The sequence below is a fragment of the Trichosurus vulpecula genome, chromosome 6 (genome assembly GCF_011100635.1).
Source record: "Trichosurus vulpecula isolate mTriVul1 chromosome 6, mTriVul1.pri, whole genome shotgun sequence".
In the NCBI taxonomy this organism is placed as follows: domain Eukaryota; kingdom Metazoa; phylum Chordata; class Mammalia; order Diprotodontia; family Phalangeridae; genus Trichosurus; species Trichosurus vulpecula.
In genome coordinates, this window is record NC_050578.1 from 247104279 (window position 1) to 247127294 (window position 23016).

The 23016-nt window shown below is 44.9% G+C and overlaps 1 protein-coding gene across 1 annotated transcript in view; it reads left to right on the forward strand.

The window, feature by feature from the left end:
• The window catches only part of TRIM44 (tripartite motif containing 44), a 166474-nt gene that overhangs the window by 16992 nt on the left and 126466 nt on the right, over positions 1-23016 (forward strand). The window contains exon 2 of the mRNA XM_036764090.1: positions 6477-6554. Coding sequence (XP_036619985.1) covers positions 6477-6554 — 78 coding nt within the window. The remainder of the gene's footprint in view (positions 1-6476; positions 6555-23016) is intronic.

Genomic DNA, 23016 nt, shown 5'->3' on the forward strand with positions numbered 1-23016 from the left:
TGAGACCCCAATGTCATACAACAGGGCCAGGGCTTGAACCTCCCATGTCCTCTGACTCAGAGGCCGGTGTTCATTCTGCTACAGCACAAATTCTGTATGGGATAGACCTGTGACAAACTGTCTTTACCAATACAGGTCAGCACCTCTTCTGCAATGTTTAATCTTAGGAGGCTGCCTAAAGCACTAAGAGATGCTTGTCTGGGATCATGCAATCAATCTAGGTCAGAGGGAGGACTTGAACCCAGGCCTTCTCAACTTCAGGTCCAGTACTTTGTCCACCATACCTTCCCACTTCCCTACAGGACTGAGTTTTGATCTGTAGAAAGAGTCTAGGCACCTAGCACTTTGTGTTTCTCCTGCGGAACTTTCTTATATTATGTAAATTAGAGTAATTTGGCCTTCTCTCCCTCAGAGAAATCCCCAGTCAAGGGTGGGGAAACTTTTATTAAAAGGATTAGTTCTGTGAAGTTTCGATTCAGTCAATGGACCACACTTGAGGACCTAGAGGGCCACATGTGGCCTCAAGGCTGCAGGTTCCCCATCCCTGCCAGGATCTAATCTCTTAATTAGTTGGGCTTCTGATTATAAACCCCAATACTACACTAGAATCCATGATTTGGAAAAAAAAAAAGACTGTCACCCATTGCTGCCCTTTAAAAGCATCTCATTTCTGGAAGAAGAAAAGAGGAATTTTAAAAACCCTTCCCCTTTTAGATTTAATTCTTTCTTTAAAATAGAAAAACAATTAAGCTTTTATTATATCTGACCAGGTCTACAGCATCTCTGTCCTGGTGGTCTCCCACTTCTGTCAGGAGTAAGAAGGTCTGTTTCGTTATCAGCTGAGTGCCTGAGATTTAGGCTTTCTTTCACTTGTATTTTCATTGTTTGGGGCTGCTCCTTTTGTTCTGCATCAGTTCCTATGAATCTTCCCAGGTTTCTCTGAATCCCTTGTTTCTTGCTGTATAACAATAATACTACATTGTGGCATTTTTTTTAGCCATTCCCCAATAGATGGGTGCCCATTTGGTTTCCAGTTCTTTGGTAGAGATTAGACCTCTGTCTTCGAAATGTTAAAAAGATTATTGAAAGGCAGAGGACATGTCAGATGTGGAGTCAGGAAGACCTGAATTCAAATCCCACCTCAGGCACTTGCATGACCCTGGGCAGGTCACTTTGTCCCTGCCTCAGTCTCCTTCTTTATAAAGTGGAGATAATAAAGCACCTACCTCCTGGAGTTGTTAGGATCAAGCAAAGTCATAACTGTACACAGGGAGTTTAACAAGCCTTAATGCCAGCTCCTTGAGGGCAAACACTATTTCACTTGTGCCTCAGTATCCCCAGCACCTGCCACAATGTCTTGCACACAGTAGGTGTTTAATAAGTGCTTTTTGTATTTTAAGATAGAACAATCACAATAAAATGGTGCTGCAAAATTATACCAACTCAACTTGGCCCTAAAGAAAGGATGTGAGAAAACACCCCCCATGCCCACCCCCTACTTTGTAGAGGTGGGGGAGCAGGGGTGTGGAAAACGGCATATAGCCTCGGACTCTTCTGATATGCTGGTTAGTTTTATAGGATTTTTTTACCCTCCTTTCCTTCCTCTTATTATTTGTTATTATGACGGAGAGTTCTCCAGGAAGCAGTGGAGAGGAAAGACACGTTGGAAGATATAATTGGTATAAAATCGAAAGGGAATCCAATTAAATTTATGTTACTAATATTCCATGATTGATGGATGGAAGCCCTAGTTCCTTATTTTTTGAGGAGTCCAAACCCTGTGCCACTTTATCCTGGGAGTGATGGATGTTTATTCTTTGCTTGTGTGAGTGTGTATGTGTGTGTGTGTTTGTGTGTTTTAATGCATGCCAGTTTCCTGGGAGGAGCTGAAGGGTCTAAGGGTCCCCTTATCTCTCAGTAGGAGCAGCATTTGGCAGGGGAACCCCCTCTGCCTTGCTGGCACTCCCTCTGATTTTCATTCTCCTTTCTGGGGCTTGCAATGTACAGCCTGGCACATATTCGCTCCATAGCAAAGAGGGTTGGTGGGGGGGTGGGATAATAAAAATAATGACGATAATGATAATAGAGCGGCCTTTTGCTGTGGGGTTGAAACCATGCCCTCGCAGCTGGAATGTTGGGGGTGGGGAGACTGGAGAGAGCTTTCTAGGGACAAGTGACCTGGTTGCTGAGCCAATGGAAGGAGAACTAGAGGGGTGACATCATCAGCCAAGCTCATTGTCTGCTGCTCTCTGGGAATCGGGACCCTGTGTCTAGCGGCTTAACCCTTTCCTCATTGTCTCCAGGCTTAGGATCATGCGAAGGGCCTTCTAGTCCCAGCTTCTAAAAACAGGGCACTGACTTATATAAGGCTGGCATTACAATCCACCCAATTTCTGCCTCCCAGCTAATTGGAATAGGATAAGAGATAGATAATTATAATAATAAATATTTATATGAAATATAATTTAACAGAATATAAGCTCAGGCATCCCCAGCACTGCGCCTGGCACACAGTAAGCACTTAATAAATGCTTGTTGCCCGTATTTCTTAGAGTACATCTTACTTGCCGACGAGCATTTATTATGTGCCTACTGTATGCCTGGCACCAAGCATTCAAAGACAGAAGGCATGGGAGTACAGTGAAAAGGGTACCAGCTTATGGAGTCAGGAGACCTGAGTTTGAATCTTGGCTTCTGATGCTTATTACTTGTGTGACATTGGTCAGGCTCTTTATCTCCTTGGGCTTCTGTTTCCTCATCTGTAAAATGAGGGGGTTGGACTAGATGGCTCCTGAGGGCCTTTCCAGCTCTGGTGGTATGATCCTGTCATGAAATCCAACAGTCCCTGCCATTGAGGATCTTACATTCATGTCACGTACAGGAATGGAAAAGGTAATTTTTAAGGCGGAAGCAGTAACAGTTGGGGCGATCAGTCAGTCAGTCAATATGCATTTATTAAGTGCCTACTATGGGACAGATACTATCCTTAAGCATTTATTAACTGCTTACTATGTGCCAGCCACTGTCCATAAGCATTTTTAAGTGCCCACCATGTGCCAGCCACTGTCCACCATCATTTATTGTATGCTTACCATGTGCCAGGATCAAAAAGTAGCATGTTGAAGAGGTGACCTTGCTATAATATTCCCAGGTTAACAGCATCATAAGGATCTCAGATATCATTTAGTGTGTGGACTTCATTTTGTAGACAAAGAAACTAAAGCCTCCGAGAGGGTGAGACACGTATGCACATGTGGAGAGAGATCAATCCTCTGTTTTATGCATCACTTTTATTTCTAAATTTATTCTTCCCTCCTGTGACAAATTTCACCAGTTTGGGAAGATCTCTCTAGCAATGCAGAGTTGCCTGGAGCAGTAAGAGTTAAGTGGTTAAGTGGTTTGCCCAGGGTCACACGGGGATTTGAACCTCGGACACCCTGGCTCTGAGCCTATCTTACCTTGCTATTTGCCACCCGCCCCCCCCAAAAAAAGAAAGGAAGGAAGAAGGAAAGGGAGAGAAAGAAATAGAGAGAGAGACAGAGACAGAGAGACACACAGAGGAGACAGAGACAGAGAAAGAGAGACAGAGAGACAGAGAGACAGACAGAGACAGAGAGAGAGAGAGACAAAGAGACAGAGAGAGAAACATTTTAAAAAATCAGTAAAACATATCTATGGAGTCTGACTGTATATACTATGTCCCACACCCATAGTCCCCCTTCCTCTGCAAAAAAGCATGTTAGATACATTTTCTCAGGAGGTTAAAGACATTAAGGTTCTGTATTAAGCTGGCAAACCACTGTAAATGTTTTTTTGTTACATAGAAAGAACAGAAATGTGGTGCAAGGTCCCAGTGGGCCCCTTCTCTGACCCCGAGGTTAAGAGATGGTCTTTAAGCCAGTTATTGGTCCTAATTATGCCCCAGCAGGCTTAAGAGGCGATTGATCTATTTGGTGGGGAACGTCATTTGGCCTGTGGCATAACAGAGCTGCTGCTTCTATTTGGACATTGAGAGGTTGTACAGGTTTCCAATTCAGCAATCGAGGTAACACTATTTAATCAAAGATTTCCCTTACACACTTGTTCAGGTGCAGAGCTGTATTTAGAGCTGGCTTAGTAACTCAACACTTTCAAGTTTACAGTCCTGGGGAGCCACGGAAGGTTTTGTGTGTGTGGAGGAGGGGAGTGACATGGTTAGACCTGACCTCTAGGAATGTGATTTTGGCAGCTCCATGAAGGACATTAGAGGAGCTGAGGGACCACTTAGGAGGCTATCAAAAAGGTTCCAGGTGAGGGGTGATGAAAGCAGAGCTGGGATGGTAGATGGGTGACCTGGACAGAAATGGGACCAATTCTAGAAATGTGGCAGTAGAACCTACAAGACCTGAAAGGTGATTGAATGGGGAAAAGGGACAGGAGAGACATAGGTCACTTAAATCTAGGTAACTGGGAGGACGGTGATGCCATTGAAAGAAACAGGAGGAAAAACTTTAGAAGGAGACAGAGGTGATGAGTTCAGTTTTCATATATGTAATAGAGATGGGAAGTATGATTTTGATGATCCAGGAAACTCCCTCCACAAACGTAGGTTATCTTAGAGAGTTTTGTAGAGCACTGACAAGTTATGTGACTTGCAGAGGGTCACAAGCCAGTATGTGTCAGAATGGGGATTTGAACCCAAGTCTTCCTGGTTCTGGGACTGGCTCTTTATCCATTTAGCTAAACTTCCTCTCAGAAGACCTGAATCTGTCTGGATACACGAGGTAGGAATAATGTGTGTAAGGTGGTTCCCCAGCCTCAAATGCTTTATAAGTGGGAGTCATTTTTTAAAATTTTGTACAAGTAATTTTCAAATGTTGGAGGGATAGATGAAAGCCATTATTATTTTTATTTTTCACAAGTAATTTTTAAACACTGGTGGAATATCCAGGTGTAGCTGTATAGCAGGAAGCTGGAATGAGGGACTGGAGTTTGGGGAAGAGACTAGGGCTAGCAATAGAAATCCGAGTGATCTGTGATGATGATGATGATGATGATGGTAATGGTGATAGCAATAACTAGCATTTATACAGGGCTTTATGATACTTACCATACTGTGTCATACATGTAGGATCTCATTTGGTCCAAATAACAACCTTGTGAAGGAGGTGCTATTATTTTCCCCGCTTTACAGATGGGGAAACTGAGGTACAGACCAGTTAAGTGACTTCCTTAGAGTCCCACATCTAGTGGGTGTTTATAGCGATGATGACCAAAGCCTAGGAGTGAAGTCAGTCATCAAGGGGGAACATTTTGAAGGGAAGACAAGGAAGGTGGAGCCTTAGGGGACAGGAGGACAACGGTGAAGCAGCAAAGGAGGTTGAGAAGGAACGGGCAGATAGGCAGGGAGGAGGGGGCCAGAAGGATGGAGTTTCAGATGCTTCAGAAAGGTCAAGAAGATGAAGACTGAGAAAAAGTCATTCTTTGGATTTTTGCAGTTTAATAGAAACGTGTGGCCTTGGGAGAGAGAAGTTTCAGTAGAACCCTGGGGTCAGAAGCCATAGCAACACCCACCCTTCTCAGATACAGTGGCCCGTGGGGGGTTTTCTCAGAGCATGATTTGGGGTGACAGCACAGGAGAGTGGGGGTGGGGTGGGATGGGGAAATGAGCACATTAGAAGGGTTTTGGGAAAGGGCTTGGCAACAAATCGTGCATCTGGGGTCTGAGAAGCAGCCTGCCTGAGTCTGGAGAGAGGGAAGGAAGGACTCACAAACACCCCAGAAAGCACTAGTCAGGAGACACGTTAGCTGTGGCTTTGCCACCAGATGAGCTATACGACCTCCATTTTCACATTTGTATGGGATAAACCAAGGGGTTCTATGATCGGAGGAGTTGGTTCAAATCCTGTCTCTTATGCTTATTACCTTGGTGACGTTTGCCTCCTGGGGCCTCAGCTTCCACATCTGTATAAAAGTGGGGTGTGGTAAGCAGATGACCTGGGAGGGAGGGTTCCCTTCACTCTAAATCTGTGACCCTTTGAGGCTCCTCTCTGACCCACCAGTCCCAACCATCCCACCCTGAAGTCCCATCTCCTCAGAAAGTCTTGGCATGAGAGTGGTACATCATGCTTGAGGGTTATGATTCACGATGAGCAGGTCAGAGCTGTGTCCCGCATTCCTGCCACAGGCCTTTTGCCTGGGCCTCCACTCTTCAGCCCAGAGATGCTCACAGCCCATGAGTCTGCCTGTCCAAGTGCATCCATTTTCATTCCAGCAGATATCCCAGGTCACTGAGCAATATCTGTGCTGGGGGAGAAGGGGGTGGGGGAGGAAGGCAGAGCTGCCAACCCTGGCCTCTCAGGGCTTCCAGCTATCTGAGACGAAGAGAAACATTCTCCTCTTTCCTTGTGGTCCCCTCAGATGCTATTGGTGCTCACTTGACAGAGCTGCCAAGGGGGGCTGCCTAATGACCCCTCCCGCCTTCTTTTCTCTTCTAGAACAGAGAACCAGTGGATCTGAAGATGGCCATGCTGGAGATGGTAGAGAGGCTAAAATTCAAGTGCGGGGACCCCAGAGTGAGTATTGTTTGGGGGGAATTGATTGGGGTCTGGAACACCGGGGAGCTTCCCCTCCTCCTACAGCCAAGTACAGGCTATTGCTAATAACATCCATCTGAATGTTGCATTAAGATCTAATTAAGCCTGCCTGTCAGAACCAGAGCAGAGCCTCTAACATGCCTACAGATAAAGTCATTTATTTTCTCTGTGTTTTCCATTTATGACTTGCAACACATAATCAGTTATTGTTGTCCCTAAACTATAGAAAGGAGTATTTTTAATCCCCTTCTGCTGTGCCTTTGAAGCTGATGTCTTCCGTGACCACTCAATTCAGAAAAAGAAAAAAAATGGTGTGAGTGTGTACATATATATACACACAGAGAGAAATATGCATGCACATTTGTACAATGTAAACAGCCATATTCACATGTGCACGTTTTGTATGTATAAATATGTGTTTGAATGTATAAGCATATGCACATATAGACACAAATATGTGTATTATGCATGTACACATGTATTATGTTTTCTTGAATTTAATGGTTGTTGAAGATACAAGTATGTACATATAAAAATGTAATATATGCATGCACACACAAATATACAGACACATGCATGCATGTATATACACATGTGAATCTATAGTTATGTGTGCATATATTCATAAACGCATATTTGTTTGTGTATATATATTGCATATATGCATGTACATATAAATACGTGTGTACGCATATGCACATGTGAATGTGTATGTGTATTGCTCAATCTGATGGCTGTTAAAGACATCATATATATATATATAATATGAACAGTCCTAAACATAAATAGATCTACACATGTGTATGTAAACATATGTGTATTGCACATGTCAGTATATATATAACATAGATAAAATATACATGCATTTGTATACATGTATGCTGTATTGTATATCTACTAGATAGATAGTAAATTAAATTAGCGATTACACACACACACACACACACACACACACACACACGAGACATGAATCAGCCTAATGTCTCAGGCTAGCCAGGAATCCAGACTCATCCAGTTGGTGCCCACCGGGAGAAGCTTTCTCTATTTACAAGGAACCAGCTGCCTCCAAGAATGCTTTTGTCCCCATGACCCACAGTCTGGTGAGGGGGGACACGTTAAGCTTCTGGGCTTTTTTCTGCAAGGTACTGTGGGCTGGAGGTTTCATATTCTGGGAGATGGCATACCAGGGTGGGGGCAGACCAAGGAGCAGAACAGGCTGCAGGGGATTATGCATAACCCACCGCTTTTCTGACCCAGATGTTTAATAGGACCCTGGCAGGTGCTGGTGCCAGCTGGCTGTGCTGGGGAGCTGGTATCTCAGAAGTCTATAGGGAAAAGAACCTTGATTTGTTGGTGGGGGTGGGGTGTGTGTGTGTGGTGATTTCAGGTAGGAACCAAGAATTCAGCTCCATTCTGCTAAATGATTGGGTTCAATTCAAATGGACTCAACTCCATTCTGATCCAACAAGTCTTTATGAAGCTTTTTCTACTGAAGGTAAGCTCATTGAGGGCAGGTCCTCTTTTTAAATCTCCTCTGCTTAGCACAGTGCCTGGCACATAGTAGGTCCTTAGTAAATGCATCGATTGATAGCATGATGGGCATACAAAGACAAAGTGAAAAAATAGCCCCTACCCACGAGGAGCTTATCTGTTACTGAGGCTCCACAGCATTTGGATGACTTGAGGGGGGAGAGAGCACAGTCAGCGAAGGGAGTGGAGGTAGGGGTGGGGGTGGGGAGGGTATCTTCCTCTTTCTATTTCCAAGGAACTGGCTGCCTCTTTGAATGCTTTTGTCCGCATAACTGAGAAAGTGATGAGGGAGACAGGCCTGGTAGTCTTCTCATCTCATTCACACACTCTCTCTCTCTCTCTCTGTCTGTCTCTCTGTCTCTCTCTCTCTCTCTGTCTCTGTCTCTCTGTCTCTCTGTCTCTCTCTCTCCTCCCCCCCCCCCCCCCCCCCCCCCCCCCCGCCGTGGCAAAATAGTGCGTTTGCTAGAGCATTGGACTTGGAGTCAGGAAGACCTGAGTTCAAATTCATCCTCAGACACTCAGCTGTGTGATCCTGGACAAGTCATTTAACTGCTGTCTGCCTCGGTTTCCCCATCTGTAAAATGGGAATAATTATAGCGCCTATCTCCCAGGGTTGTTAAGAGGATCAGATGAGATAGTATTTGTAAAGTGCTTTATGAACCTTAAATCTTCATTTTACTGAGGTAGAGAAGGCAGGGGCGAGGGAATCTTTTCCCCTCTCCCCACTCCCTACTAATTAGGCAAAGGCTCAAACGTCACCAAGATTCTTACAAAGTGGCCACAGACACTAATCACGATAATAATGACGACTCCCATCCACGGCGCGATTCAAGATTACAAATTGTTTTCCTCCGACCAGCCCTTCCAGGTGGGTCTTCTTTTCTCTTTGTTCTACAACACGAGGAAACAGAAGCTTTCCCCCGGTCTTGAACAGCCGGTCAGCAGCAGGATTAGGATTTGAATTCGGATCTTCTAAGGCTTCTCTCTGTACCACCCCACACTGCCTTGAGTTAACCGAAGGAGGGTTCCCAAGGGGGACAAGAGTGTTTCAAAAGTCCGCGGGCCAAGCATCGATCGGCTCCTTCTGAGCCGAGCTCACGCAGCCTATTCACCATCGATGGCATTGTCTCTGAAAACAAACCCCAATAATAGTCACCATAAGTCACGTTTCTATTGCTTTTTATCGTTTTGCTGTGATTTCCTTCCACGATTTCACTCAGTCCTCACGGCCGCTCTCACAGGTCGGTAATAATAGCTCTCATTTATACACCAGGTTACAGTTTATACAGAGGGCTGTCCCTGTAACTGCCTTGTTAGGTGGATAGTACAAGGGTTATTATCTCTATTTTCTGGGTGAGGAAACCGAAGCCCAGAGAGGTCAAGACACTTACCCAAGGTCCCACAAGTTGTAAGTGGCACTTGAACTCAACACTTAGCGCAAATGCCCGGTGCACAGTAGGCACTTAATAAAGTGCTTGTTGACTGACTGGTCGAACCCAGGTTTTTCCTGACTTTAACTCCCATGCTCCTGCTAGCTGCACACCATGATTGCCTCCCCCCAAAAACAAGAAGAGCGGTACCAGCCAATCTAACCAAATTAGCATTTATTCATTAAGCCTACGGACCCCTTCTCAAAATCATTTTATGAAACACATCACATAAAATATATCAGATTATGAAAGGAAACCAATCAGACTGAAATAGAAATGTGATTGCCATGTTTGCCCATCCAAGCTCATGGACAGCCAGGACCCTAAGTTAGAAATCCCTCCCCGTCCTAGAGCCAGGATGCCATCAGTGACCAGAGCTCAGCACTCTGAGTTAAAAAGACCTGGATTCAAATCCCACCTCAGACACTTAACCAATTTTGTGACTTTGGACAAGTCATTCACTCCATTGTCTCATCTGTAAAATGGGGATGTTCCTAGCACGTCCCTCACAGGATAGTTGTGAGACAAAAAGGTAAAACCTAGGCCCACTTTAAATCGCTTAAGAGTGATCACTTCATCCACATTTACTTTATAAAGTTTTTGGAGCTACGCACACACTGACAAACCGCTGTAGCTTTCGGCTTTACAAGTGCAAAAGTAGAGATAGAATATATGCCATCTTGGGGTGGGGGCAGTCTAGAAATGGGGAGAAAATTTGTAACTCAAAATCTTGTGGAAATCAATGTTGAAAACTAAAAATAAATTTTAAAAAAGAAAGAACCCACAAGTGCAGATAGGAATAACCCAGGTACTTAAGGTACTTTAAGATTGACTAAGGGGGTCTCCCTCCTGCAACAATCCTTCGCGGCAAGTTTTTAAGCCCATTTTCCAGGTGAGGAAGTTAAGGCTCATAGGAAGGAAGGTGACCTCCAAGGTCCCACAGCTAGCACGCAGCAGATGTGGATTGGAAGCCCTGTCTCCGGACTTTTAGGTCTTTCTTCCATCCTGCCAGGTGTCAGGGCTGCTAGGACGGGACTCAAGTCCCACCTCCACATCATTTCCCTATTTCTTCTGCTTTCTCACACCCGTTTCTGCTGGAGGAGGCTGGGGGAACACGCGCGCCGTCTGAATTTTTATTTTTAAGACCTTTAATTGCGGGTCTTGTGTCCTACGCCCTGCACACCTGGTGCCGGCTGGTTGGTGGCATCGTCGGGAAGGAGGTGTGAAGACGGGGTATTTTAAATCCGTCCTTCCTGTGGCAAAGACAATCCGGGGCGGTCTGGTTTCCCTGAGAGTGAATCAGCCTTTCTCCCAGGAGGCTGTGGTTTCCTTCTTCTCCACAGCTTAACAAGACGCATCAAGGAATATAGAGAACAGATCCCTGGAAGGGCAGCCAGTGAGTGAGGGGCAGAAACAGCACCAGAACCCAGGTCTCCTGGGAGCTCTGGAGTGAGTCACTGACCCCTCTCTGCATCAAATACCTTTCCCTATAGAATGGCAGCTCCCTGAGAGTAAGGATGGTTTCATTTCCCAGCAAAGTGCCTGACACAGAGTGGTATTTAATAAGTGCTTGATAATTGGGCAAGCCAAGGAGCGGGTCTCTAACATTTCTGACACCCTCTATTTCCATGCTTTCTTCTTCCTTTAAGTCAGTTTGTCTAAAAGGGCAGAGTCTTCATTTTTTGGTATCCTATCATTTTTTTTCATTTGGCTGACTTATCCAGAGGCAGCCATCGAGTCATGGAGGGATGAGCACTCTGCTGTCCCCCATTTGCTTCTCCTGAAACCCCTTGAAGCATCACCAGGCTTGATTGGTCCAGACACTTGGGTCCCAGTGGAATCCCACTTCACTTTCACTTTTGAGCTAAGCAGACAGGAGTTGCAAATGACTCATTTTTGCCTAATACATTTTTTAGACCCACTTCTCCTTGTCAGTCTGGATGGTTTTGCTTCTCTTATTTGGATTTTTTTTCTCCTGCAAGAGGTCCAAAGAACCAGTTAGGAGATGCAGTATGTCTCACCTTTAAGAAAATGGAATTCTTGAAAATGCAGGAAAATAGGGCAGGGGGAGGGTGTGAGGAAGGAAGCTGGGGACTTGGGGTGGGGGTAAGACTTTTTTATCCCAAAGGATCCTTAAGTTTGATTAACAAAAAAGAACAGTTCCTTGGGAATCATAGATTTAGAGGTGGAGACATTCTTAGAGGTCAATGGGTCCAACTCCCTGATTTTACAGTTGAGAAAACTGAGAACCAGAGAAGTGACTCCTCCCCCCCCACACACAGACACACACTGCTACTAAGTGTCAGAGGCAAGATTTGAACCCAGGGCTTCCCAATTCTCAAGTCCAGCACTCTTAAGTTCATTTAAATAGCAATCCTTTAACGTACATTACAAGTGATAAAAATTCTCTCTGTATCCCCAGCTCTTTTTCCATGTAAAATTTTCTGAGTAACTCTTCAGGAACATCCTTGGTGTCATCCTAGTGAGAGGACTAGGGTTTGACCTTGAAAGATTCCTCTTCTGGCATCAGTTGCCACTTCCACAAAGTGAGGCAAGGGTTGGGTGAGGCAATCTCTAAAGTCAGTTCATGTGCTAGTTTACTACAGAAAGAGGCCTTGGTCCTGTAACTTGGGATCATGGATGCAGACCTAGAAGGGATTTTAGAGGTTGTCTACCCTGTTTCACAGATAAAGAAATTAGGCCTAAGGAAGTTGACTTGCCCAAGGTCACACAGGTGCTAAGTGGAAAATTCAGGATTTGAATCCAGGACCTCTAAGTCTAAGCCTACTTCTCATACTACTGTACCATTCTTGGTTCTCCTACTTATTACTTGTGAGACCTTGGGTAAGTCACTACATCTTCATTAGCCTCAGTTTCTTCAGCTGTAAAACTGGCATAATATTGTTTGTTCTGCCTGCTTTAGAGGTCCTTAGGGAGAAAAGCGTCCTATAAACCATAATGTTGGGCTGAATGATTTCCGAGGTATCTTCCAGATATAAGTTCCCATGATTAGTACACAGTGTGTCATAGGGGAAATATAATATGCTGGCTCTGGAGTCTGAGGTCTTGGGTTCAAATCTCTCTCCTGCCTGTCTAACCTTGGGCAACAGCCATCGATATGCATTGAGTATTCACTTTAAAGTTTGTAAAGTACTTCACACATCTCATTTGATGCTCTGTGCTACGTGCTGGGATGCAGGGAAGGATAGAAGGCTGTCTCCATGTTCTGGATAACAGTCCAGCGGGGGAGATAATATGCAAACACCCCTGTACAAACAAGCTAGCCACAGGATAAACAGAAGAGATTGTTGCTGTTTGTCCTTCCTTCTCAAAGTGGACATGATATCAGGGAGGTGATGCCATGACTTGCAAGTGAATTGGATTTAAGTGAGGGAGCATTGTGCAAATTCACCGACCCCACCTTCTCCTCTGGAGCCACTTGGACTCGGTGGCCAGATATAGATCAGGATGACTGGAGATGGCCCCCCAAATGGGAGAGCATTAACACTAGCGTTAAGAATGATTGGGAAAGGCTTCTCTTAGAAGGTGAGGTTTGGGGTGAGAGGTGAAGGAAGCCAGGAGGAGAAGATGAGGAGGGGGAGCATTCCAGGTCTGAGGACAACCCCAGAAAAGGCCTGGAGTTAGGGGATGGAGCCTCTGGTTTGAGGATCAGCCAGGAAGCCGGTGTTTCTGGATAGTGGTGTGGGTGGAGGAGAGTAAGATATAAAGACATCTAGACAGGTAGCAAGGGGCCAGGTTATCAAGGTTGTCAATGAGCCTCACTTTTCTTTCTCTGTATAGTGGGAATCATAATTCCTGAATTATCCTAGGGCTGTTGCTACATTATCTCTAAAGCCCAATATAAAAAGACCCGACCCTACGATTATTCAGGGCAATTATAGTAAGAATTATCATAAAGGTTGAGCTGGGCAACCCAAGCTTGTCTAAAAGTCATAGTTTCTTTCTTTTGACTCCCAACCCCCATGGGGGTGGGGGGATGGAAAAGGGAGGGAGTTGGGGAGGGGGTAGTCTTACCAGAGTGCTAAATAAAAGTACTGCCTAGCAACGTGAAATGAGTTCAATAGAGCTCTGAGTTTCCTCTCATTACTTATTTTATTATTTTTATTTAGCATTTATATAACATTTTATGATTGCAAAAGAGCATTACAATTACTTTTAATAGCTAATCTTCGAGGCATGGAACAGAGCCCGGGTCCCCTGCTCTCACTCAGTGCTAATCAGTCTCTTTTGTCAACTTCTAGATTTTGAATTCACAAATGGGGAGGGGTGGAGAGAGGGGGGATGATTATAAGCAAAACCTTATTTGAATCCCCATTGTTAGCATCCTGCTGTTTACTCATCGATGAGTTGTGACCCCCTTGGGGGACCCATGGTAACATCGAGCCTGGTCCTCCCATAGAAAGGAAGCAGAGATTTGAGTATTTTCTCCTTCAGGACCAGGAGAAAATGATCTTGCGTGGATGAATCAACTCAGCACCGCCCAGAGCTATCAGGAAACATTGGGTGGATCAAGAGAATTTCCAGTTGTATACCTGGTTCCCTAGGGATTCAGAATCCAAGTATGCCTAGCAGTGAATATCCAGTCACGCCTCATGGAAAGAGAGCAGCAGACTGAGAAACTGAGTCAAACCTAGCTGTGAACTGGGTGCTGCCCAGAATCTCCAAGATGGTTCCTGTTCCTGGAGATCACTCTGGTGGAGAACGAGGTAGGAGTGAATATTGTTTCTTCCCTTCCCCTCTCCAGCTCAGAAAATCCATTTCAGACAGCAGGACTTTTCTACCTGAGGACTTGTCTACCACCCACTAAAATGATCATTGAACCCAATAAGTTGTGCCTACCTCCCACATAACGGCGAAAGCAGATTCTCTCAGCAGAAGGTATGCGGGGTGGGGTGGACGAGTTTGTTTTGTTTTTGAAGTAGGCAGAATGTGGGTCTGGTCACCCATATTTAGGACCATTGAATCATTGGCAGAGCTGGAAGGGACCTCAGAATCCATCTGCTACAACCTCTTCATATTACAGATGGGGGAATAGGCCCAGAAAGAGAAAGCAACTTGTTCGATGTCCCACAGTTAATTAACGGCAGAGCTGGGATTTGAACCTAGTCCCTTGACTCCAGACTTGGAGAACTTCCCATTTCCCTGCTGCCTGAATACAAAATCAATAAATCAACCATAATATATTGAGTGCTTATTATGGGCCAGGTACTAAGTCCTGGGGAGACAAGGACCAGAATGAGACAATTCTATCTTCCATTACAACGTGGAGCCCACTGACAGGACAGGCATTTCCCAAGCCTGGTAACATACACACACACAGACACACACACACACACACACACACACACCCAATGCTCTCATGTAACCTGAGTGATTAAATGAACCAGAGAACAGAAGAGAATTTCTAGAAATTACCTGATGGGACCTCCTCATCTGTATATGAAAACAGGCCCAGAGAGCTTAGGTGAATTAACATAATGGAGAAAAGGATGGTTGTTCCAGGAGCTAAAGGCTCAAGGGACTCCAAAGAGACCCCCATTAAGAGATTGTGTTCAAACCTGCCACCAGGGCAAGGCAAAGCAATTGGTGCTTTGCCCAGGTGCCAGCATTTAGGATGCACACTTCCCCCCACCCCTGTGTCCAGAATCTGCCTTTTGGAACCTCAAGATCCTTCACTGATCATCACAGGGCCAGGAGGAGAATGGCAACCCTCATTAGTCTATCTCTCCTGGTTTGGTCTGCCTTTTCATCTATATCCCACAAGGTCCCAGGCCATACTGTCTGGGAGATGCCAAAGTCAGTTAAAATTGTCTCAATGTTGGGATTCCTAGGCCTGTGAATGGTCTATATTGCCCTTTGGGGATTAACACCCCATCTCTACTCTGGATCTCTGCCCCTCCCTTCTCGTACCCCCATTTACTATATTGTAGTGGGGATCCCCGGTAGTTGTTTTCCCCGTTTGTTCTTCATCTTCCCTGCCACAGAAGTTAAGTCTTACAGAGAATTAAGAGTTAAAACGGGCCCTCAGGTCATGGCAGGGCTGGGCCAGAATGACAGCTCCCAGGTTCCAACCATGCTTTTCCTCAGTGAGGCTCCTGCCTGCGGAATCATTTTTTGACACTTCCCGTCGAGTGTCAATGGTGACTAGACTTCTCCCCAATTTCCTTTGGCACCCACAGATTAACTGTCATGAGTCGTATCTTACTCTCTGACAGGTCACAGCTTCCTCATCTCTGGTGTGGGAGTCTTTCCGTAGAGCTCCCAGGGACTGTAGCCCGAGGGGAGGATTTGGGGGGTAGCTTCCCCTGAGGCGCCCCTCATCCCCTGCTCAGGAGATATTCACAGGCTCTCTGGGAAAATAAACTAATGGTTATAAATAACTTTCTTCTGTACCTTGATCAATTAACACTTCCCGAGATTAGGGACACTTCTAAGACGGCAGGTTTAAAAGGGGCATTGGAGCCCCCTGTGAGTGCTAATGACATGCAGATGACTTGGGCTGAGCCAGAAGCCACCAGGATGCCAGGCAGCCATCACTGGCCCCGCCAGAGCAGGGATACCTTCCTTGCCCTGGAGCCAACGTTTAGTTCAGCAATGTGGCGTCTGTATATCTACCTTGGAAGCCTTCAGTCTTGTGTCCATATATCCCTAATATAAACAGGAAATCAATGTAGCAAAGCAATTATAGTTACTGTCAAGGGGCAAACAAACGCTCAAGTTAGGAATCCTGCCTGGGGCTGTGTCAGATTTGTGGGCCAGAGTGCCAGGAGCTGGGTTCAAATCCTACCTTTGCTCTGTGCCACCTCGGGCCTCGGTTTCCTCACCTGTAAAGTGAGGGGGTTGGAGAAGATGACCTTCAAGGTTCCTTCTAACTCTTAACCTATGTTCCTATGATCACCAGGGTCTTATACCCTCCTGATTAGTTCCAAGATTCCCCGTCTCTGTCAATTAAATAATAATGGATGGATGGTGGGGGGCAGGTGCCGCTACTGAATTTTAAAGGACTTGATGAAATCAATAACTGGCGATGCCAGTCTCCCCCCCCCCACCCTGGAGCTGATAATGAGGCCACCTCTAGGAGCCACCTCCCTCATGGCAGGCCTCACTTCATCATCTTCAGGGTGAGATGGTATTTGACATTTTATTTACAGAGCTTCCATACCAAATGGAGACGATCATGGTCTTTGAGTGACCTCCCCACTCTTCCTTTCCTTCTTGAAAGGTGACCAGCCTTTGATTCAGTTAGGGAATTGAATTCAGGGTTGCCTCTGCTTGAGGGACAGCATGAGTCAGTGGTTAGAGCAAGGATGGGGAGTCAGGAAGAAGTGATGCCTAGAAGAATTATAACACTTACATAGTGTGGGTTATCTCATCTGATCCTCACAACAATTCTGGGAGGCAGCGGCTATTGTTATCCCATTTTACAGATGAGAAAACTGAGGTAGACAGAGGCTAAGTGACTTGCCCAGGGTCACACTGCTAATAAGGCTAGATTTGAACTCAGGTCTTCCTGACTCCAGGTCCGGTGCTTTATCCATTCTTCTCCCCTGACTGGCTCTTCATGTCCATCAGGACACCAGAGCTTAGCCAATGTCACCCATGTATCCCCCACCCCCTTTGCACCCCCTTCTTCTTACCTTTAGAATAATATTAAAATCAATTCGACCATTGCTCCTGGAAAGGGAATGACATCTACTGCCCTATCTCCCCAATCATAATGCCTGAGACCATCTAGAAAGCAACTCCTTTACCTAGATGTGCTAGATCTCCCTATTAGAATATAACCCCTTGAGGGCAGGGACTGTCTCATCCCCTTCACCTCACACAGAACCTGCCAAATGATAAGCCCTTAATAAATGCTTGTTGTTTACATGTCTTCCAACCAATGGCAGAAAGGCATGCATGGGGTCATAGATTTAGAGTGGGAAGGAACCTTGGAAGACCATCCATTCCAACCCCCCTCATCTTTCAGATGAGAGACTGAGGCCCAGAGAGGTTAAGTAACTTGCCCAGGGTCACACTGCTAGTAGGCAAAACTCCCCCAAAAGGATCTGAACCCAGATCTCCTGTCTCAGAATTCAATGGCCATAGCCTGGGTCCAGAAAGAACATTTGATTCATTTGACAAGAATCTTCTTCCTCTTTGGGACCCAGAATAGCTATGTAGAAATACCAATAACAGTTCTCATTTTTAGATTTGAAGAAGTTCTGAGGAGAGAGAATCTGCTATTTGCTTAAACTCCCAGGAGGAGACAAATATTCCTACAGGGCTTTTTTTTTCCTTTTTTTTTTCCCAGAGTAAAGCAGAGCCAGTGTTCTGGAGTTCCCATGTTTGCCTTGTTCTTGGAAAGATTGTTTGCTGTTCCTTCCCCACAAAGAAAGTGAAAAGGAGGGTGGATCTTGTTGAAAAGAAAATTGGTTTAGGAATTAGGAGTTCCTAGGGTTCCAGTCCCCATCAGATCAGTCATGAGCTGGGTAGCCTGGTAAACTTGATTATCCGGCATGGACTTTTTAGCTTTAAACCTTGGGCTGTATTGGTTATTCGAACATTAAAACAAAACTCTGAATCAAAACTGAACATTGGGTAACTACGATAGCCAAGCTTGGGCTCAAAGAAGAGATAAAGGTATGTATCTAACTCCTTTGCAGAGGTGGAGGTGTGGAGTGCCTCATTTACTGTAAGATAAGGAAGCTGTCTTGGCTGGTTTTGCTTCTTATTAATTTCTTTGTCCTTCTTTGCTATATGGAATAGTTGCCTGGGTTGGGGATGAGGGTGGGATATATTGAGGAATGAAAGTGATGTCAAAACAAAAGATATAAATTTTGAAGAAAAACAAAAATCTTTTAGACAGTGAAGGTACCTGGGAGAGGAGACATGTTTGGAGAACAGCAGTGTCTTTGGCTTGAAAATTCTGAAGTCTGAGTTTCCAGGGCAATGAATGCTGTCACTACAACTCTGAGGTTTGCAAATTTCCCCAAATAGTCCAGCTGGAAACAAACGAGACCCTAGCCTTGTCCATTTGTTCCGGTGACTTAGGGGAGGGCTGGAGGGAAAGTACAGACATTAATAAGAGAGAAAAAGGGGAGAGAGAGAAATTCCAAAGCTTAACAGCTGCCTAGGAGAAAAGGAGGGGGAGGAGGGATGAAAACAGAGAGACAGAGAGTCAGAGACAAACAGAGAGAGGTGGGAGAGAGAGACAGAGAGAGAAAGACAGAGAGAGAGAGAGAGAGAGAGAGAGAGAGAGAGAGAGAGAGAGAGAGAGACAGAGAGAGAGAGAGAGAGAGAGAGAGAGAGAGAGAGAGAGAGAGAGAGAGAGAGACTGAGAGCAGACCTCACTCTGTTCCCCTGGAGTTCCTGCTATTTTGTTTTCATTTTTTGCTCTTGTCTAACTGAATTGTTTTAAGATGTGACTTGCTAAAGTCGGATGTCATCAGACGGGAAAGAAAAACACCTACTCCTTGACAGACTGTGTCCATTTATTTGCAACCAACGAGAGACATCCCTGGCCATCACTTGGCACCTGTAACCCCTGGACGAGTCCATTAGGTAGAGTTCCCTACCAGGAGACATTCACAGGAGAGAGTGCTCTAGACTCTCCAGGGTGCAAGCTCTGTGTTCTCCTCTGAAGAGTTCTAGGCATCGCTCAGGAGCCTTGTCAGTATCTCTTAATTTCCTTTGAAGAGTAGAGACTTGTCTGGCTGTCTGGCTGTCTGGCTGTCTGGCTGTCTGGCTGTGGGGCATGTGTAGAAGATGTTTTCATTCACCCAAAATGGAGTTCTTAGTCTGGAAGGAGCCCGGGTGGTCATGATTCCAGAACTGGATCAGAGTGCGCTCAGTCAGTCAATCAGCATGCGTTTATTAAGCGCCTAAAAATATGTGCTAGTTACTGTGCTGAGCATTTCAGGCAGATAGATGAAAGTGAAACAGTCTCTACCCTCAAGGAACATATTCTATCAAGGGAGACATTATGTACATGAATAAATATGTATAAACTTTTCCCACCGCCAGCATTTGGGAGGAATTGAGAAAAGCTTCAGATGGAAGGCATCATGAGCAGGATTTTAAAGGAAACAGGGATTCTCAGAGGCAGAATTGAGGAGAGCATGCATTCTAGGTATGGGAGATAGCCAGTACAAAAACACAGAAGTGGGAAATGGAGCAAGAAGAGCTGGTTTGGGGAGTGTATCAAGGAAAGTAATAATGACTAATGAGGCTAGAAAAATAGTTTGAGGGGACATTGTGAAGGGCTTTAAAAGCTAAAGGGAGGAACTTAGATTTGATGCTAACAGGCAATAGGGAGCCATGGGAGTTTATTGAGGAGAGGAGTGACCTGGAAAGGATTTGGAGGCAGAGAGCTGCTCACTATATGTGTGACCTTGGACAAATTAGTCCTTTTTTTGGGCTCATATCTTTTCACTGATAAAATGGGATGATACTAGATCTATTACGATCATGGAACCTCAGAGTTGGAAGAAACCTCAGATGCCGTCTAATTCAACTGACACCTGAGCAAGACTCCTCTTCCCAAATTGTCCCCCAAAGGGGTCATCCTGTCTTTTATTTGAAACCCTTAGGGACGTAGGACCATACTTAGAACTAGGAGGCAACTTAGAGGTTACCTAGTCCAACCCCCTTCATTTATAATGAGGCAGCATCCTGGAAATGGACATTGGAAATGAATAGGGTACAGCCCTTGGAATCAGGATGTTCTGAGTTCAAACTCTACCTCAGACACTTAATATCTGTGTGATCTTGAGCAAATTATATGTGAAGATTGCACTTGATAGTCTCTAAAGACCCTTTCAGTTCTAAATCTATGATCCTAGAGCCACAGAGGTCAAGGAACCTGCTCAAAGCTACAGAGATTGTGATAAGATTCAAACCCAGATCTTCCTTTCCAGAGCCTAAATTTTCCTCCTTGTAATGTCCACCCATGATGAACCTGCCCATTAAGAACTAGTGTTCCAATACCCTTAATTCTTCTTCTTCTGCTTTTTTTGAGTGGGTGTGTAATGACTTGTTGTTATGATTTGGTTTTTTTTTTTGATCAAACATAGTTCAACTGGAAGATGAATTATAGAGACTCATGGACTGTCTGAGCCAACAGACACCTTCATTCATGACAGGGTGGAAGGAGGAGTGAATTTGGAGCCAGAGGCTTTAGACTGAATCCTCCCTCTGTTCACCACCTGGCCCTGAGACAAATCGTCAAAACCCTCCACACTCTGGTTTTCCTCAGCCATAAATACTGAGGGTTGGACTACAATAGGGTTTCTTAACCTTTTTTTTTTTTTTTGGTGACATGGACATCTTTGGTAATCTGGTCGGGGGTCAGTCAGCTAGCATTTATTTAGCATCTAGTAGGCAACACAAATACTGTGCTCGAATCTAGTAAAGCTTAAGATCCCCTTCTCAGAATTTTTAAATGCATAAAATAAATACATATGATTATTAAAGATGCTATTTATATTGAAATGATCAAAGCATTAAGAAAACAAATTTCCAAAAGCATGAAATCTGTTCACCCACTAAGAACCCCTAGGTTAGCTGGGTGTGGTAGAGCAAGTAATCCCTGATTGGTTGGTTGGTTGGTTGGTTGGTTGTCGTCCTTCCTTCTCAAGGAGAACCAAAATGACATCACTATGTTAGAGTCAGGTTACAATGGGCCCCACTGTGGCTGATCAGACCAGTACAAGCTCGGAATGTTCTAGCACAGGTTGGGCACAAGTAGTCCATGTGAACATATGGAGTGGATTCTCTAAATTTGTGCCTCTCGAGTTTCTCTTGAGCTACTTCAATTCTGTTTAGCTCATAGGGCACAGCACCTTCTCCGATGAGGGCGTGCCATGCTGGGCAGTCCTGTGCCAGTGTCTCCCATGTCACACCATCAATTCCAAAGTTCTTAAGTGAGACTTAAGAGTGTCCTTGTATCACTTCTTCTGACCACCATGTGAACGCTTTCCCTGTGTGAGTTCTCCACAAAATAGTCTTGCAGGCAAGCGTACATTTGGTGTTTGAACAATGTGGCCAGCCCATAGCAGTTGCGCTCTCTGTTACATAAAGGGGAGGTTGAGGCTGGCCGACGGATTGCTTGAGATTGGGAAGTCTGAGCTAAGCCACCCAGGTGTCTACAATAACTCTGACACCAATATGGAGCCCAAGAGCTGCCTAAGGAGAGACAAACCGGCTCAAGTCGGAAATGGAGCAGGTCAGAGCTCCAGGACCTATCAATAGTGGGATTGATTGACCTGTGAGAGGCTGCTGCCCTTTCAGCCTAGGCAAGATAGGGAGACCTAGTCTGAAAAAAAAAAGCCCAAAAGAACTTCACACCTAGTGGGTCTTTAAGGTCCTTTTGGCTCCTATGTCGTAGGAGATTCTATGAACTTGCCAATCCAACCACCCTCATCTTTATGAGTAAGGGAACAAGCATTTATTAAGTACCTACCGTGTGCCAGGCACTGTGATAAATACTCTACAAATGCTATAATTAATAATAATAATAATAATAATGATAGCTAACATTAATATAGCACCTACTGTGTGCCAGGCACTGTGATAAATTACAAATGTTCTTCAGTAATAATAATAATAGTAATAATAGTTAACATTAATATAGCACCTACTGTGTGCCAGGCACTGTGATAAATACTCTACAAATGTTCTCCAGTAATAATAATAATAACAATAATAGCTAACATTAATATAGCACCTACTACGTGCTGCGTCCTGTGCTAAGCGCTTCACCATTATTATTTCATTGGACCCTCACAACAACCCTAGGAGGCAGGCACTATTATTATCTCCATTTTACAGATGAGGAAACTGAGGCAGAGAGCGGTTTAGTGACTTGCCTAGGGTCACACAAGTTTGAGGTCAGATATGAACTTAGATCTTCTTGATTCCAAGCCCGGCACTCTATCCACTGAGCTGTCTGTGGGTGAGGAAATTGAAGCCCAGAGAAGTGACATATTATACCAAGCTACCTAGAACTCAGGTGTCCGAAATCTCCGTCTGGGGACTTGAGATTTCCCAAGGCTATGCATTCATTTACTGGGAGCTGAATGGGGACAGAGATGGGACTTGTTTTTAAAATAATTTCACCTTAAATGGAGGAAAAAAAACAGGCTTTCCTTCTGTATACCAGTCTAAAAGAGTTAAAAATAGGGTGTTTCTGAGCTTAGGGCTCACTTTCAAACTTCCAGTGTCACTTTCAACCACCCACTTCCAACCTGATTAATTCTAGAGCAGAAGCAAAATATGCAGGTTGGGACTGGAGAAAGGAACGCTGCAAATCAGAATGACTGCTCCTCTTAAGCGGCGCCTGGGTGAAAACAAACAAGCACAGGCCAGGCTGGGAGTCAGGGAGTGGTTCAGTAGTCAGCTAGCATCTCTAAAGCACCTACTAACTGCCAGGCACTAGGGTAGGATTCTAGGAGTAGAAAAGCAAAAATTAAACCACC